The sequence below is a fragment of the Chinchilla lanigera genome, unplaced genomic scaffold (genome assembly GCF_000276665.1).
Source record: "Chinchilla lanigera isolate Chin_1 unplaced genomic scaffold, ChiLan1.0 scaffold00013, whole genome shotgun sequence".
NCBI classification, from domain to species: Eukaryota; Metazoa; Chordata; class Mammalia; order Rodentia; family Chinchillidae; genus Chinchilla; species Chinchilla lanigera.
In genome coordinates, this window is record NW_004955414.1 from 21,597,590 (window position 1) to 21,613,467 (window position 15,878).

The window sequence follows — 15,878 nt, forward strand, 5'->3', positions numbered from 1 at the left end:
TTGTCATTTTGGGACAGGGTCTAGCTGTACAGTTCAGGCTGGCCTTGAGTTCACTTTGTAGCCCAGGCTGGTCTCGAACTCACAATGATCCTCCTGCCTTAGCCTCTTGAGTGCTGGGATTACAGGAGTGCACCACCACACCTGGTTTACTGATATTTTTAAGTGACACATTTTGATTTTTCTGATTTATTTCTCTTCTTTATTCCTTTTTTATTAGTTCTACTGTAGTCCTTACACTTTTCAATTCATGTTGTCTCTCTTTTTTCTAGGACATGAGTGGCATTATGAAATGGTATGTATGGGTGAGCAGGAGTGGTGCTTTTGTAGTATAAATAGAGCTTTGCAGTCATTAGAAACATTTTGAGTAGAGTGAGAAAAAATCTAGCAGATGAGGGAAATTTCGCTGACGTATTACCTTAAATTGGCAAGCACAGTGAGGGTGTGAGTGCTGCACACTTACTTAGAATGGAAGGGATTTCTATGATAGATGAATTTGGTGGTTGATATCCACAGTTATAGCCTGAAAGGATCCTGGAGATTAGGGGTTTCCCAATGACACATCTGTGACTTCACTCATTTAATTTACCTTCTCTCCCTGTATCCTCCATTACTTAGATACTTGTTTTATTGCATTAAAGGGCCTTGTCTGGTCCTAAAATATGCCACAGGGACAGCTCCTTTCTATTTATCTACTTAGAGAAGAGACTAGGTCATTCTTCAAGGTTGTCACCAAATTTCTAAAACCAAACCTGAACTCTGGTTTCTCTTGAGATCGTATAAATCTTTCGCCTTTTAAAACCAAACCCAAGCCTTGAGATTAGTGGCTCTGACCCAGCTTGCTAACAGTTCATCTCTGTTTCCTTACTTTAGAAGCTCATATGATATAGTGCTTACTTCCATACAACCCACCTGTCCTGTCACCCCTAGGAGTGAGATCTGGACGCTGAGGAAGCCAAAATCTCCTTCTACAAAACTGAAGCGTGTATTTCAGGCCCCAAGGCTGAGTACAGTGCTGCGAATGTTCAGAGGTGAGATCTAGGGGAGAGATCAGAGGTGGGACTCTGGTGACATCAGGGGATCTGGGACAGTTTAAAGCAAAGGTGGAGCTGAGGAGGGAGATGGGGAAGACCTGTTCTGTGCTGAGGAGGACGCAGTTGTGTCTGAGGTGTCCGACTCAGCCTCTCATGTACCAGCGCGTGTTGTCGCGCTTCTCCCTCCTTAGCCTCTACTTCAGAGCAGAGCTACCAGTGCCTCTGACGTTTTTTTGCTTCTAATCAAAAGCACTGTATGTTTTATCATTTCAGAGCTGAAAGATATCCAAGACTACTGGGGTAAGAAGCTCTTGGGTCTTCAAATCACTATTTTCTACTAGAGTGGAGGTACACACCTGCTATCCTGGAATTCTGGGAGAATAAGGTGGCAAGATCCAGAGTATGAGCCTAGCTCGGGCCAATTAGTGGCACCATAAAAAAAAAATGGCCATGCGTGGTAGCACATGCCTGTAACCCCATCTCTTGGGAGGTTAAGGCGGGAGGATGCCACTAAACGTGAGGCCAGCCGGGCTACATAGTGGGTCCATGTAACCCTGAACTACACAGAAGACCCTTTCTCAAGTAAAAAAAAATTCAGAAGGACTGGGGACATAATTCAGTGCAAAAATCCTGACTTCACTACCCAGTAACACACACACACACTCATACACACACACCCCAATCAGAGTGGTCTGACCACCTTTCAGAACTTTGTGGTCTGAGAGAAGACTTTGTGGGTTTTCAGACAAGATCTTATCATCTTGTGTCGTGTGTTCTCACATATTCACAATGCATTTCCCTAGTATTTTACCTCCTCCCATCCATCAACACAGAACTCCCCAAGTTCGCCCTTCACAGTGTCACCAGGTGAACCTGTGTTGTGTCTGTCCCCTGACCTTTTCTGTTTTTTCTCTGGCAGTGGATGTTACACTGAATCCCGTCAACCTAAATTTGAATCTTGTGCTTTCGGAGGATCACAGACAAGTGAGAGCTGTGCCAATTTGGCCATTCAAGTGTGATAATTATGGGATTTTAGGCTCCCAGTATTTCTCCTCGGGAAAACATTATTGGGAAATCGATGTATCCAACAAGACTGCCTGGCTCCTGGGTGTATACTGTAGAAAACCTTCTAGAAAGTTCGATAGTAGTTGCAGCACAACCCGTACAAACACTTGCTCTAGGTACAGACCTCAACATGGCTACTGGGTTATAGGGTTACGGGAGAAATTTGAATATTACGCCTTCGATGAATCTTCTTCTTCAGGTCCTAAGGTGGTGGCGCTTTCTGTGGATATTCCTCTCTGTCGCATTGGGGTTTTCCTCAACTTTGAAGCAGGCACTGTCTCCTTTTACAACATCACGAACCATGGGTCACTCATCTACACATTCCGTAATTGTTTCTATCCTCGGCCTGTTTATCCATATTTCAACCCCTGGAACTGTCCAGTCCCCTTGACTTTGTGCCCCCCAAGCTCCTGAATGCTCCCATCCCTTCATCTACTTGTGGGACTCCTGCCTTAAGGTCATCTCTGCGACAGAGCACATCTCTACTATTCAGAATACCTCTGCCCTGTGACTGCCCTTCTGTACTTGGGAGCTTTTACTCATTCTTGAGATGTACAGTGTATTTTGCTTGGATTAAGAGGGAATTTATTCCTCTTCATATTCTCACAAACATCAGTCCCTCCCAAAGATGGATCCATATTGGTATAAGATCCACATCCTCCCATTTCTCCGTATTTCTCTTGATCACTGATCTGAAGCCTGTTAGCCACCTAGTCATATTTTGTAAGGATCACCCTCATGAGCTGCACACAATAATTTAAGATTCTTTAAAGAAATATCAGCTTGTGATACCCCAGGTTCATCCGGGAGTCCGGGAGAGGAAAATAAACATAAGTAGTAGACATACCCAGAGTTATGTCCAGAGTATTTGAGTTCAAATCCTGTGTCTTTTTTCATAAGCTCTGTCACAGATATATTCTGGGTTTCTTTCTTCTAAAATACAAAGTGGGATTTACCCTTAAACTCAGTGTGAGGAACCAAATGTCACTAAATGTAAACTATCTAAAGTGATTAGTATGTAATAAATTCTTGCCTTTGTGATGACTGAAAGTTATACTCTAAGTTTCTGTCCTATATATCAATTTTGTGCCTTCATAATAATAATGTTTGTACTGAAGTTTCATCTTTCAAGTTTTAGATTCTGCTGCCAAGCCCACTGTATTGAAGTTTTGTTACATAAAACTTTTCTGCTGAGGCTCGTACTGTTCTTAAAGCACTTTATGATGAGTAGGTCTGAAGACTGTGACAGGAGTTTCCATAATCTGTCCAAAACAAGGAACTATCTCTAGGGACAGCTGTTACAAGCTACAGTCTTCTAATACATGTTTTCAGTACCCAGGAGGCTGACTACCGTTAGTCATGACTGTTAGTTACCAGCCCATGAACTTTTTTTTATCCAATCTAAAACTCAGAATGACTACCTAGATCTACCAGGAGAGCAAAGCCACACACACTTCCATGAGAATTATGCTGTATAAAGTAGGGAAGGTAAGCTTTATAAATTGTTTACAGAGCACAAGCAGAACGAAAAAGAAAGTGTTTGCCCTGGGAATTATATATAATGATATACCCAAGATAGGAAGTCAGTACTAGAATAGTCACTACTAGTATACAGTAGTTCTCTTGGGATAGCTCTTTAAATTGATTTTTTAAAAAGTTTATTTATTTTTGGTCTTTTATTTCAGACAGGGTCTCACTGTGCAGTTCAGGCTGGCCTTGAACTCACTTTGTAGCCCAGGCTGGTCTCAAACTTGCACTGATCCTCCTGTCTCAGCCTCCCAAGTGCTGGATTTACAGATGTGTGCTAACAATATCCATGTTGGAATCTCTTCTCCATCAAGGTCACCCAAAGATTAGGAATTTGGTATTTCTAAGGGCCAAGCACTGCTCTGAACAGGTGGTACTGGAAAAAAAATGCCAAGTTTTGTTTTTCTCTACTTATACATCAGTTCAGGAAGAGATGGGGATCCAAATGTAAAAATGCACAAGCGTCCCACCAAACACAGTATTCACTGCACAATTCTCCTGTTTCATTGAAGGAGAACAGACGTTTTTCCTCATTCATGTGAAGTATCACAACCTCCTCTCTCAATGAGAAGAATAAAGCTAAGCAGGGCAAACAGAATACTCACCACACTATTGTGAAACATACTCCAAAGGGACTTGGTACTATTGTACCATCATGCATAATAAACACAATGTTTAGCCTGGCATGGTGGCACATGCCTGTAATCCTTATATTCTGGGAGACTGAACCAGGAGGATAACAAGTTCCACCTCAGCTCAGGCAACATCATGAGACCATGCCACAGAGTAAGAACTGAAAACCAGCTGGAGATGTAGCAGGATGGAGTTTAGTGTGAGGGCCCTAGGTTCAATCCCCAATACCATAAAAAAAAAAAAAAATTTAAAACATTTATTTTCTGTAAAAAGACAGAACAGGGCTTCCAGGCAAAGGGAGTTCTGCAAAAATATGAAACATGCCCGGATACCTATGAAGTTAGAAGCACTTGTTTCTTAAACAGAAACATAGAGTTTGCTAACAATAACAAAGGTGTGATTCTTAAGTACATTCTAGTTTTTAAAATACATCTGCAGGGTAAAGTTTCTGTACGTCATCTGATACATACGCTTTATTTTTATTTTTACAAATTTTTTGGTACCAGGAATTAGACTCATGACCTCGTACTAGCTGGGCAGGAGCTGTGCTGCTCAGCTATATCCCTGGCCCATAGATGTGATTTAAAATCATGTTAATCAAAGGAGAATGAGCCAAAAATTAAGACACCCAGCTGGTTATTCCTTGTGTGTCAGGCACAAGACAAGTAACTAAAAAGTCTACCTATTGTTTAGTTATTACAATGATATATGAGATGCTGGGTGTGGTGGCGCACACCTGTAATCCCAGCACTCGGGAGGCTGAGGCAGAAGGATTGTTCTGAGTTCAAGACCAGCCTGGGCTACAAAGCGAGCTTAAGCCCAGCCTAAACTGCATAGCAAGACCCTGTCTAAAAAAGGGCTGAAAACAAAAACAAACAAAAAGTAACACAATGATATATAAGATAAATTTCATTATTATTTCATTATTTTATTTTTTACAAAGGGTAGTCTGATTCCCACAAAGTATTTTATACGGACCAATATGTGGTAATACCCGAATTACCCATACACACAACACTCTAAAATTGTCAGGAAAATGTATACGGCAAAACTGTAGTAGTGTTAAAAATGGGACCTAAAAATGAGGCTTCTCTAGGGTCAACTGTAGCTCTCCCGGGTGTAAGAAAGTTCAAGGGTTTGGCCCACATAATGTCATAGGCTCTGAACTTCCCCCAAGACTGAGACATGGAAAAACATCACCAGAAAAGAAACACTGAGAGAATTCATAGATGAGAAACCCATGCCTATCACATCGTAGACTGAGAGACTAAGAGCCTCAGAGTCTAGATAAACTCCAACATGGCTTGGAGGAACAGTTGGGGAAAGGGCCGCAGTCCAGGGATTAGAGCTGTCAGACCCCCCAAAAGCACTATTCTTAAATTTATCCTGCAGCCCTATGACCCAGGAGCCACGTTTAGGTTGATAACTTAGAACGCTGAAGTTAAAGTGGGTGTTGAAGTATGTTTGATCACTTAATCCCAGACCCAGTTTTTTCTACTGGTAACGCCCTGAGTTGCGGATTGTATGGCCTGGACGCTTTGAGCCGATATCAATAGTCTCAGTAGATTATTTGCTGCCCTTTTTTGTCTCTCATTTGCAGAAATGGCAATATCTGGATTGTTGCTTGGAGTCAGTGTCACAGGAGCTATTGAAAAATTACAAGGTTGGTGAGGGATGTGGTTTAACACTGTGTGTGATGTTACAAGATTCTCGGGAAACCTTATGAAAAAGGAACTTCATTCAGGGATCTCAGGAGAGGTGTTACATTTCCAGAAACGCACTGTGTGTGGGGGGAGGAGAAATATGGATCACAAAATATGAGAAATAAGGTATGAAATATATGGAAGAGAGGGAGGCTTATGGAACTGTAATTTCTCATTAACACAGTAGCACTGGACATCCATTAGCTTTGGAAGGTCAAAAATTCATAATATTAAATGCAGGCAAATGAGTCACACTGACATCCATCTCCTCTGCAGTCTAGGGGAAGGCAAGGGAACTGTGATGGGCCAGGGAATTGGTGAATAAGGACGGATGGTCATTGCCCAATAATACAATCACATCACCAGCAGGCACTAACCTTCCCTTGTCTCCTCTTTCCACACACTGCTGTCTCTTCCCCAATGAGCACCTGCCTTCTCTAGAATCCCCAGCCACACACTTAACCTGGCGTTGTTCACTGCACCCTCCTCCCATTTGGCTGGTATTAGTGATTGAAGCCAGTACCTAGTGTACGCTGGGTAAGTGCTCTTCCACTGAGCACATCGCCAACCCTTTCCAGATTTCACTTTGAGACCATGTCCCTAACTTGCTAAGTGGCTCAGGCTGAACTTGAACTTGCAGTCTTTCTGCCTCGGCCTCATGAGCAGCGAAGATTACAGGCAGGCATGGAGCAGAGCACCCACTTCTCTCCACTCACCTTGCTGCAGTTGTAGAATCCCTTTCAGATCAGGAGCTTGAAACACGATCCTCTGATTCTTGGGAAAAGTTCTTGGTTTCTTCACAGCCAATAACTGACACCTACAGAAGAAAAAAGTGAATTCCACATCTCATCTCTGTGCCTTTTAAACACTCACATCTATCATTTCATCTCATTTTCACACTTGAACTCTCGTCTCTGGCAATCCTGGGACAAGGGACAAGGCCAACTCTTATTAATCCTGACTTCCTAAGAAACAGATCTGCCTTCTCATTCTGTGTGATCTTTGGAGAATCTTAACCTGTCAGAAGCAGAGTTTTCCCTTCTGCAGGAGTTTAAAACAAAACCCCCTGCCTGAAATTAAAGACATGTAATAATGTGTGGAGGAGTTCCTGCCATGAGTGTGGTCTCCTAAGACTGTGGTCAGTGAGTACACTTGCAGCACCCGGGCCTCAGGATCGGGGCTTATCAGGGTTGGAGCCCTACCAGGAGGAGCCCCACAACTCCAAAGCTCTGAAAGGTCCTCAGATACCTCTGAAAGGTCCTCAGCTACCTCTGAAAGGTCCTCAGCTACCTCTGAAAGGTCCAACAGAAAGGTCCTCAGATACCATCTGAGGTTTCAAGGTTTATTTTTTCTCTGGGAAAAATTACAAGCATTCGGAAAAGGAACACCAGAATTATACTGCTCTGAATTCCATGGGTTTGGAAAAGCTCGATGCTGCCAGGCAGGCGTGCCATTGAAGACAGCAGGATGAGGCCTTTTGCAGCTCTTCTGAAGAGGGTGACTAAGGTGCATCAACTGTTTGCACTTGGGCCAAAATTCTGTTTCACAGACACAAGTATGTTTTTGGATGTGATATCTACCATTTTCAGGGGAAAAATATAAATACTGTATGTAGGGTTTATCTCAATGGACAATTCTTACTGCTTTGTAAGAAAGATGTATTCTATCTACAATAAAACAAACACCTATTAAATCCAAAGCCTGGAGCTAGATGCAGGTATGCAGTGGATAAAATGGTGATGCCAAGGGGTTGACCATGTAACACCTCATCCTTCACACCACCACCGTTCCACACCATGACTCCTCACAACTCAGATCACTACATACTAATTGGTCCCTTCTGCTCTATTCTCAATAGGACTAAAATATTCAAAATTCTGACTGGTGATGAGGAATTTCTGTAACACTGCATCTAAAATTCCCCGACCTGGGAAATGTTCTATTCTAACTGAACACTCCTTAACTTTAACAACTACAAATCTCTTCTCATACACAAAATTTCAATTCTTGGCATCCCACACATACCTTTCCGCAGGGTCCTTCAAATCCTAGTGAGAAAAAAAAGAAAACATGAGTTAACAAATAATGGACTTTCCTTTCTTACAAAGTTTTACCATTCTCACAATCCCCTAATATGCTGAAAATGGAGATTTTCCCAGTGTGAGAAACAAAAAAGGAAAGGTAAGACTCGGTCCAACCATGCCATAGCTACCCATGAGATGGTTTAAATAACACATGGTTCTCTCACTTATTTTACAAGTATATGCACTGACATAGTATGTTGTCATATCTACTATGACACAGAGGAAACTTTTTCTAGGTATGAATAGGCTTTGCAGAATTGAAAATAAATAAATAATGGTTTCAGAAAAAGTTCACATGGTTTTTGCCAAGGGGACAAGAAACAAGTGTTTTTAAACATCTCATTTTGCTTGTTAACTATAATGGCTCTCTCCACTTACCTAAATGAAATGTATAAAAGTTGCTTTTAATTTTATCTATTTATTTATTTAGGTTTTTTGAGGCAGGGTCTTGCTGTGTTCCTCAGGCTGGCCTTGAACTCACTACGCAGTACAGGCCAGCCTCAAACTCGTGACAGTCCCTCTGCCTCAGCCTCTCGAGTGCTGGAATTACATTCCTGCACAACCATGTCCAGGTGCAATTCTACTTTTACTCAGATTTGTCAGTTAAATGCAGTATAACATATTCAATAATGAAGAAGCCACAAGGGTGGAAAACTGGGATGGCTAATCGTTAATGTCAACCATGCACCTCTCTCACACCCCACTGTCTTAAAAATTATAATATCCAGCTGAATTCCAGTCTCTATTCATCCAGTTTAGTCCACATCCTCCATGGTTTTTTGTCTTCTATTTATTTTATCATCGTAGATACAGTGTTGTTTGGACAGAAATATCGCACGCATGCAATGTTCTCTACCCTCGATTTCCTTCCACCTTATAAGTTATTGGCAAAAAATAAGGCAAGAGATGGATCCACATACACATAGAGAGTTTTGCTCTTCATAATAGTACTTTCATATTGTTCAGACATAAACCAAACAAATGTCTAGAGGTTAAAAAGCGTCTGTCGTAGGAAAAAGCATCTGTTACAAGTACAGCAACTGCTGGATTTTACAGCTCAAACTTATCTCTAGGATCTGGTCTACATCTTTCTGGAAATGAAAGTTTCCCAGTGACTCTACTGATGCAAACTTTGCAGAAATAAGAACTTTACCTCTAAATTTTAACAAAAAGTTTCATAGCCAGTATGGCACCTGTGTGCATTAGATCAGATAACCATCTTAAAATCCAACTGTGTTGTTCCTACAAATGCAGGAACTAGATAGAGTTGTTAAACTGGGATTAAGTGACAGACAATTCTGGCCATGCTAAAGATGCACTAATAATAACAGCAGAGATGCACAGAATCCATCAGTTGAGCTGTAGCCAGCTTGAAAATAGCTTGAGCTTTGAATGGACTCCCCTACCCAAATGCACATCCATATGTTTGCATAAAACAACACCACCAAAATACTATTGGATAGGTTTAACAACAGATTAAGAGAGTAGATGAAAGTTTGGTTGAACCTGAAGCTGTCACAAAGGACAATTTTTAGTCAGGAATGGGGGTGTACACCTCAGTGGTAGAGTGTGTAACTGATATATGAAACACTTTGAGTCTCGATAAAGGAAACATTTCATACCACAGAGAAAAGGAAACCCAGGTATGCTGGGTCATGTCTGTAACGTCGGCACACTGGAAGATGGAGACACGAGGATCACAAGTTCAAGCCCAGCCGCTGCCATTCAGGGACTGAGTGAGACCCCGTCTCAAAATAAACAGTAAAAAATAACTCTGGAGAAGGAACTCAGTGTGAAAGTCCTGCGTTTGATCCCCTGAAGAACAAAGGAAAGGAAAACAAAGCCAAAAAACAGACTAAAATGAGGAAGAGAGCTCCCGTGACGTGTGACATGTGAGACACCATCCAAGGCAAATGTACCGTAAGATATATGAAATGGGCATTCCTGGAGAAGCAAGAGAAAAATAGATGAAGAAATAATTACAAAAAACTTTTCCAAATTCTACAAAAGATATTAATAACTCACTGAGGCTCAGTGAGCCAGATTAGAGAAAAAGGATGATTTAAATTCAACGCAGCCAGGAAGATGGCTCAGCGGCACAGCGCCTGCCTGGCAAGTACAAGGTCCTGAGTTTGATCTCTGGTACCAAAAAAATAAAAATTTAAAAAAAAAATTCAATGCAGATGGGGTGCTGGTGATCAAGAATAGAGCGAAAGGGCCGGAAATGCAGTTCAGTGATGAGGGCCTGCTGAGCATGTGGGAAGCCCTGGGCTCCATCACCAGAGCTGCCAGGAAAAACAGAAACCAGGGGCTGGGGATTTAGCTCAGCGGCAAAAGCGCCTGCCTTGCAAGCGCAAGGTCGTGAGATCGGTTCCTGGTATCGGAGAAAAACCAAAAAAAAAAAAAAAAAAAAAAAAAAAAAAGAAAAACAGAAACCAACCAAGCGGAAAAGAAACAAAGGAAAATACGGTAACATTGTAGGGCGGTAGGAGGAAGGACAATCCTCACAAAGAAAAGCCGTGGGAATGGTGACGGGCTCACTCCTCATCCGACCAGGGAGAGGCCAGAGAGGACCAGGCTGAGGCACTGAAAGCAAGAAAAGGAGGAAGCTGTCCACTGAGAATTTCACATAAAGCAGAAATAGTTCTTCTAAGTGAAGGAAAAAAGATGTATTCCCTGATAGTTTATTCCTGTCAGATGAGTGTTACAATTTAATTATATTACACAAGAGTGCCTGTTCGGCCAGGTGCGGTGGCGCACACCTCTCATCTGAGCATTCCGAAGGTTGAGGCAAGGGGATAGTTGCAAGTTTGAGACCAGCCTGGTCTACAAAGTGGGCTCAAGGCCAGCCTGAACTGCATAATGAGACCCTGTCTCAAAAAGACAAAAAAAAGCCTATTCTCAGCTCTTCAATTCAATATGGTAGAGGCAGTTCAAGGCTACCAACTAGGGAAAATAAGAGATATCCAGTATGGAAGGAAAGAAGTTAAACTGTTCTTACTCTCAGATAATATGATCTTAGAGAAAACACTGAAGATTCCACTGAAACACCTTTTAGAACTCATGCATAAATTAGGTGAAATTGTAGGATAAAAAAATGGATATATAAATATACATCACATTTTCTACATTAACAATGTACTGTCCAAAGAAGAAGAAAAAAACATTAACTACCATAAAATAAATTTTTTCCCAATAAAATAAATTATTTAAGAATAAGCTGGGCATGGTGGCACATGCCTGTAATTCCAGCACTTGGGAGGCTGAGGCAGGAGGATCCTTGTGAGTTCCAGGACAATCTGGGCTAAAAGTGAGGTCAAGGCTAGCCTGAACTACATAGGAGATCCTGTCTCAAAGACAACAAACAAACAAAAAACCTTAGATAAAATAAATAAATTCCCTCAAAGGCGTGTCTCACCAAAAATTAGCTCAAAATCTATTATCTAAATGAACTGAGGCAAGTAAAGTAATGAGAATATTTCTACTGGTACAAAAACCTAAAGAATAGAAATAAAAATAAAAAAACCCACTGGCATGGCTTCACTTCTGAATGGTACTGAATACTGAAAGAAAACTAATACTAGTCTGTTAGAATTTTTTTCAGGGACTAAAAAGGAAAAAAATCTCACTCGATTCCACAAGGGAAAATGCAGTATCTTTTGTCACCTGAAGTTCCTCTGTTTACCACTGACTGCCCCAAGCATGAAAACATGCTTGATAAACGCTTCCCACTAGATCCCAGAAAAGAGCCAATTACAAAACACCACTGGAAACGATGGCCCTTCCCTCCCACAGGCAATTTTTGCACTGTACTTCCTAAGAATTGAAATGGGATTCTCCCTTTTTGTACATACACTCCATTCTTCCCATAATGTCTGAAACTGATTCACTTCCGTGAGGCACCAATCAGCCCCAAGAATTCAGTACCATCACTAAAAGCAGGGCAGCACAGGACAGGAGGAAACACTTTCCAATTCTCCTGAATCTCAGAAGCGGGACTCCTGGGAGTCTTACCTGCAGCATGGCCACTGTGGACCCCTGCAGCCGGTGCCGCACATCTGAGATGAGCTCCCTCACCTCCCAGGCCTGCTGGGCCAACTCCTTTTCAGACTCGGCCAGGCCATTCAGAACACCTTGCTCCTCTGTCTGCAGCTTCTGCAGGTGCGTCCTCTCCTCAGAGTCCAGGGTGGCTCGCATTTGTTGAAACGCAGCCCGGACACTTTCTCTCTCCCCCTGTATTTGATTCTTCAGGGATGAGAAACAGACAGGCACTCGGTCAGGTGAGTTTGCAAGCCAGAAAACTAATAACTCTTTTTACTGGGAAGTCTCAGGGCAAGGGAGGTAGAAAGGAGACGTTCTTAGGGAAGCACAGTGTTCCTGTGATTTTCCTTGCCTGCCATTAAAATCAATGACATTAAGCCAACCTTCTCAAGGCTCAGGCTACACCAAATGGGACACCCACACCTCCCAGCTGATCAGGAACCCTCATCTCCCCGCTTTACTCCTCACTGCACTTGCGCACTCCCCGGCAAGACTTGAATACAGAAGACAGAATTGGGACCCTTTGTCAAATGTCAGTCTTAGTAGAGTCCATCTCAAAACCCACCACAGCCTTGGAGGATGGCGTGCACTAGCCATCTTCCCCAGCACCCCTCAGTGTGGATACCTCCCTCCCTGCAGCCTTACTATTAGTGACAATCACTCTCCAGACCACAGTCCCAAGGGAGAAGCACGCACAGGACTATCCCATGACTTCTGGACTCAACGTGTGCCAGAGGATAGAGAAGAAAGACCTCCTCCCCAAGACCCTGTCAGATTTCTGGCTAGGACCGTGAGGAAGTGTGGTCTCCTGCCTTCCAGGAAGTCCTTTCTTCGTCGATGTGAGCGTTCTACTTCTCGAACTCTTTCTCATCCTTCAGCAGCTTCTCCTGCAAGAAAGGAATCACCACAGTCAAGCTATGAGCTTCTCAGGACCTGGGCAGAGGATAAATGTGGATGAAATCTGGGTGATCTCACCAGAAACCTGAGGTTACTAAAAGTGAGAAAATGCTGATGAGAAAAACGTCTGAGGAGGTGAATGTCCTCTTTATATTTCTATGTGATTTTTCTTTAAGTAGTGAAGTCAAGTCCCCTTCTCTATGTGTGCACTCATTTTTTTGTCCCTGAGGTGAATCCTGATTCTACACCAAGAAAAGAACTTGTATATGAGCCCATCTCACTTACGCTTTTGCTGAAATAGGTAATCAGTGCTTGCCTTGGGCACCAGCTCTCCACCCTTCTAGTACAAGTTACAAGAAATTTTGCTTTTGTCCAGGAACTTTTACACTAAGCTTATTCTATTGCCATCAACTTGAGCGCATAAGTACATATGTTGGGCTGCAGAAGACAAGCAAATTGTTGACAGAAATCACAGACCTCAATTTTGTGTTGGCAAGCTAAACGCTAGCGCATAGTGGACATTTCCTAGCAGGTGGTGTTTTCTGATTTCTTCCCACAGCTCAGACCTCTTACCCGGTACACCTGCTCAGCCTCCTGCATGAGAAGCGTGTGGTGTCCGCGGTGCTCCTGAGAATGCTCACAAAGCCAGCAAATGACCTTCCCATCTTGCCAACAGAGCAGCAGGCGTTTCTCCCCATGGAGGTCCCACTGATCTGCCTGTGGGGTCAGGGTCACGTCCCCGAGCCTCTCTACTATGTTGGCCACATGTTGACTGGGCCTCAAGTTTTCAATATGGTAAGTGACTCGGCACTGGGCAGCAGCTCACTTCATTTTCCTCTTCGATGACAGTATGGATCCAACTGATGCAGAGTTTGCAGAAAGTGTGGCCATAGTCGGTGCTCACAGGTTCTGTCATGAGCTCCAGGCAGATGGCGCAGGTCACCTCCTGCCTGACATCCTCCAGGACTGACGAAGCCATAGATGCCGTTTCCCTGCTGTTGTCTGTCCACATTCTGAGGCTTCTCCTGACCAGGATCCTGACGTTGGGAAAGTTAAAATGGGGCAGAGTAAGAAAGGTGGTAATAGAAAGAGTGAATAGTGAGTAGGCAAAAATCACGTAGGCATCATGACCAAAATATTAAAAGTCACAAAAGAAAAAGGAGGGAAACAAGAAAAGGAGTTTACTGACATCATACTCACTATGTCATAATACTTCAGGGACTTTACTCTCAGTTCATTTCATATGATAAAATTTACGTATAGAATGGTTTTTATTTTCCCTTCCTTTACAGGACAGAAGGACAAATGGAGTCCTTTTCTACCAAAATTCTTGCATAATCTTTTCTTTTCTCCCCCTGCCCCAAATCCCATCCTTAATGTTAAAAACACCAAACTACTCATACCGTAGGACACGTGTGATATCCTTGTTATCAATATGGTCTCATTATTCTTTTTTGTTGTTCTTTTGAGACAAGGTCTTGCTGTGCAGTTCAGGCTGGCCTTGAGCTCACTTTGTAGCCTAGGCTGGTTTCAAACTCGCCACAATCCTCCTGCCTCAGCCTCTCCAGTCCTGGAATTACAGGCGTGCACCACCAAGCCCAGCGTGGTCCTATTATTCTTATACTTCCTGTACAAGCTCTTGTCTCAAACAGAGCTGCTCTAACTCCCTCATCTAAACTTCACCGCTTGCTATTCACATGAAGTAGCTTCTTTTTAATACCACAAAATACAATTAATCCTTTTAATAGGTGTATGAAAAGAACAGTAAATGACTTCCAAAGATAATATAGTGGTACCTTGGTTCATCAGCTTGATTCTTTCTACACTTCTGATTGAGGAGGACAAGAACTGAATCAAATCCAATAGTTCGATTCCACATTGACCTTTACGGGGGAATCTGATGTGGTTCTCATCCAGGTCAGTTTGCCACCAGAATCATGGAGAGAAATTCCTTTGTAAACTAAGGTACAGTATCACTATATACCTTCATTATTTTCAGCTGCAACTAACTTAATCCATTCAGTCTGCCTTTGAAACTGTCCTCTACCACAGTTAATGGTAACTAAACAGGCAGAACAACACTTAGAACAATGCGGATGAAGAAGCAAGCTTCTGAGTACTAGTTGGTTCACAGGAATCATGTTTGGTAATGGTAGGATTTTATCTTGGCCTTGAAATTTACCAAGGACATGGGAAGGAGCCTAAAGGTATGTGTGTATATGTATGCTGGGGAGGGAGATGACAGAAATGTACTTTCAGAATCCCATATGTCAGATATATGAAAAATATAATCTGAGAGAAATTGGATGTTGGATGTTTAGAGAAGTCCGCAAATATCAGACATGATCATTTGGCAAATGACCATTGATACGAACTGTGTCCTTCCAGCTTGACTTAAATCTCAAAACATGATGCAAAACAGAAGTCAAACACTTTGTTCCAGTATTATGGGCTTGACATTCAACTTTTAAACTATGAGTTATATAATCAGAAATATGCTGGGTATAGTGGCCCATGCCTGTAATCCCAGCACTTGGGAGGCTGAGGCAGGAAGATCCTTGTGAGTTCCAGGACAACCTGGGCTACAAAGTGAGCTCAAGTTCAGCCTAAACTGCATAGCTGAACCTTCTTTCAAAGAGAGCGGGAAAAAAGATCAGATGTGACAAGCAGGACTCAGAAATGTACCTATAGTTACAAAATTAAATGATGTGAAAAAGTTGTTATCCTAGAATTTCAACAAAGTTATTATGAAATTCCAACCTAAAAATATAAGATTTTAACTGAAACCTAAAGAATATGAAGGAAATGTGGGTTAAAGAAAGAGAGAAATGCATTACATAAAATACATTACACATACAAATAACCTGTTCATAGAGATAAAGCATGCCAGTCTGGCT

At 42.3% G+C, this 15,878-nt stretch overlaps 2 protein-coding genes and 1 pseudogene across 5 annotated transcripts in view; 1 reads left to right on the forward strand and 2 right to left on the reverse strand.

Moving 5' to 3' along the window:
- Nucleotides 1-3,213, forward strand: part of LOC102009273 (tripartite motif-containing protein 34) — an 8,625-nt gene extending 5,412 nt beyond the window's left edge. For 3 of the 4 annotated variants that reach the window (XM_005380098.2, XM_005380097.2, XM_013512000.1), the window contains 4 exons: nucleotides 270-292; nucleotides 928-1,028; nucleotides 1,305-1,331; nucleotides 1,951-3,213. In XM_005380098.2, the coding sequence (XP_005380155.1) occupies nucleotides 270-292; nucleotides 928-1,028; nucleotides 1,305-1,331; nucleotides 1,951-2,510 (711 nt within the window). In that variant the 3' untranslated portion in view covers nucleotides 2,511-3,213. Of the gene's footprint in view, nucleotides 1-269; nucleotides 293-927; nucleotides 1,029-1,304; nucleotides 1,380-1,950 lie in introns of all 4 variants that reach the window. The other variant, XM_013512001.1, reaches the window with a different exon arrangement.
- Nucleotides 3,214-5,166: 1,953 nt separating this feature from the next.
- On the reverse strand, nucleotides 5,167-12,473 carry LOC102007543 (tripartite motif-containing protein 5-like). Its single transcript, XM_013511732.1, has 4 exons — nucleotides 11,971-12,473; nucleotides 7,985-8,007; nucleotides 6,662-6,776; nucleotides 5,167-5,750 (listed from the first exon to the last, which is right to left on the reverse strand). The coding sequence occupies exons 1-4, from the start codon at nucleotides 12,238-12,240 to the stop codon at nucleotides 5,409-5,411; spliced, it is 750 nt and encodes a 249-aa protein (XP_013367186.1). The 5' UTR covers nucleotides 12,241-12,473; the 3' UTR covers nucleotides 5,167-5,408.
- Nucleotides 12,474-13,506: 1,033 nt separating this feature from the next.
- On the reverse strand, nucleotides 13,507-14,048 carry LOC106147996 (annotated as a pseudogene).
- Nucleotides 14,049-15,878: the final 1,830 nt, after the last annotated feature.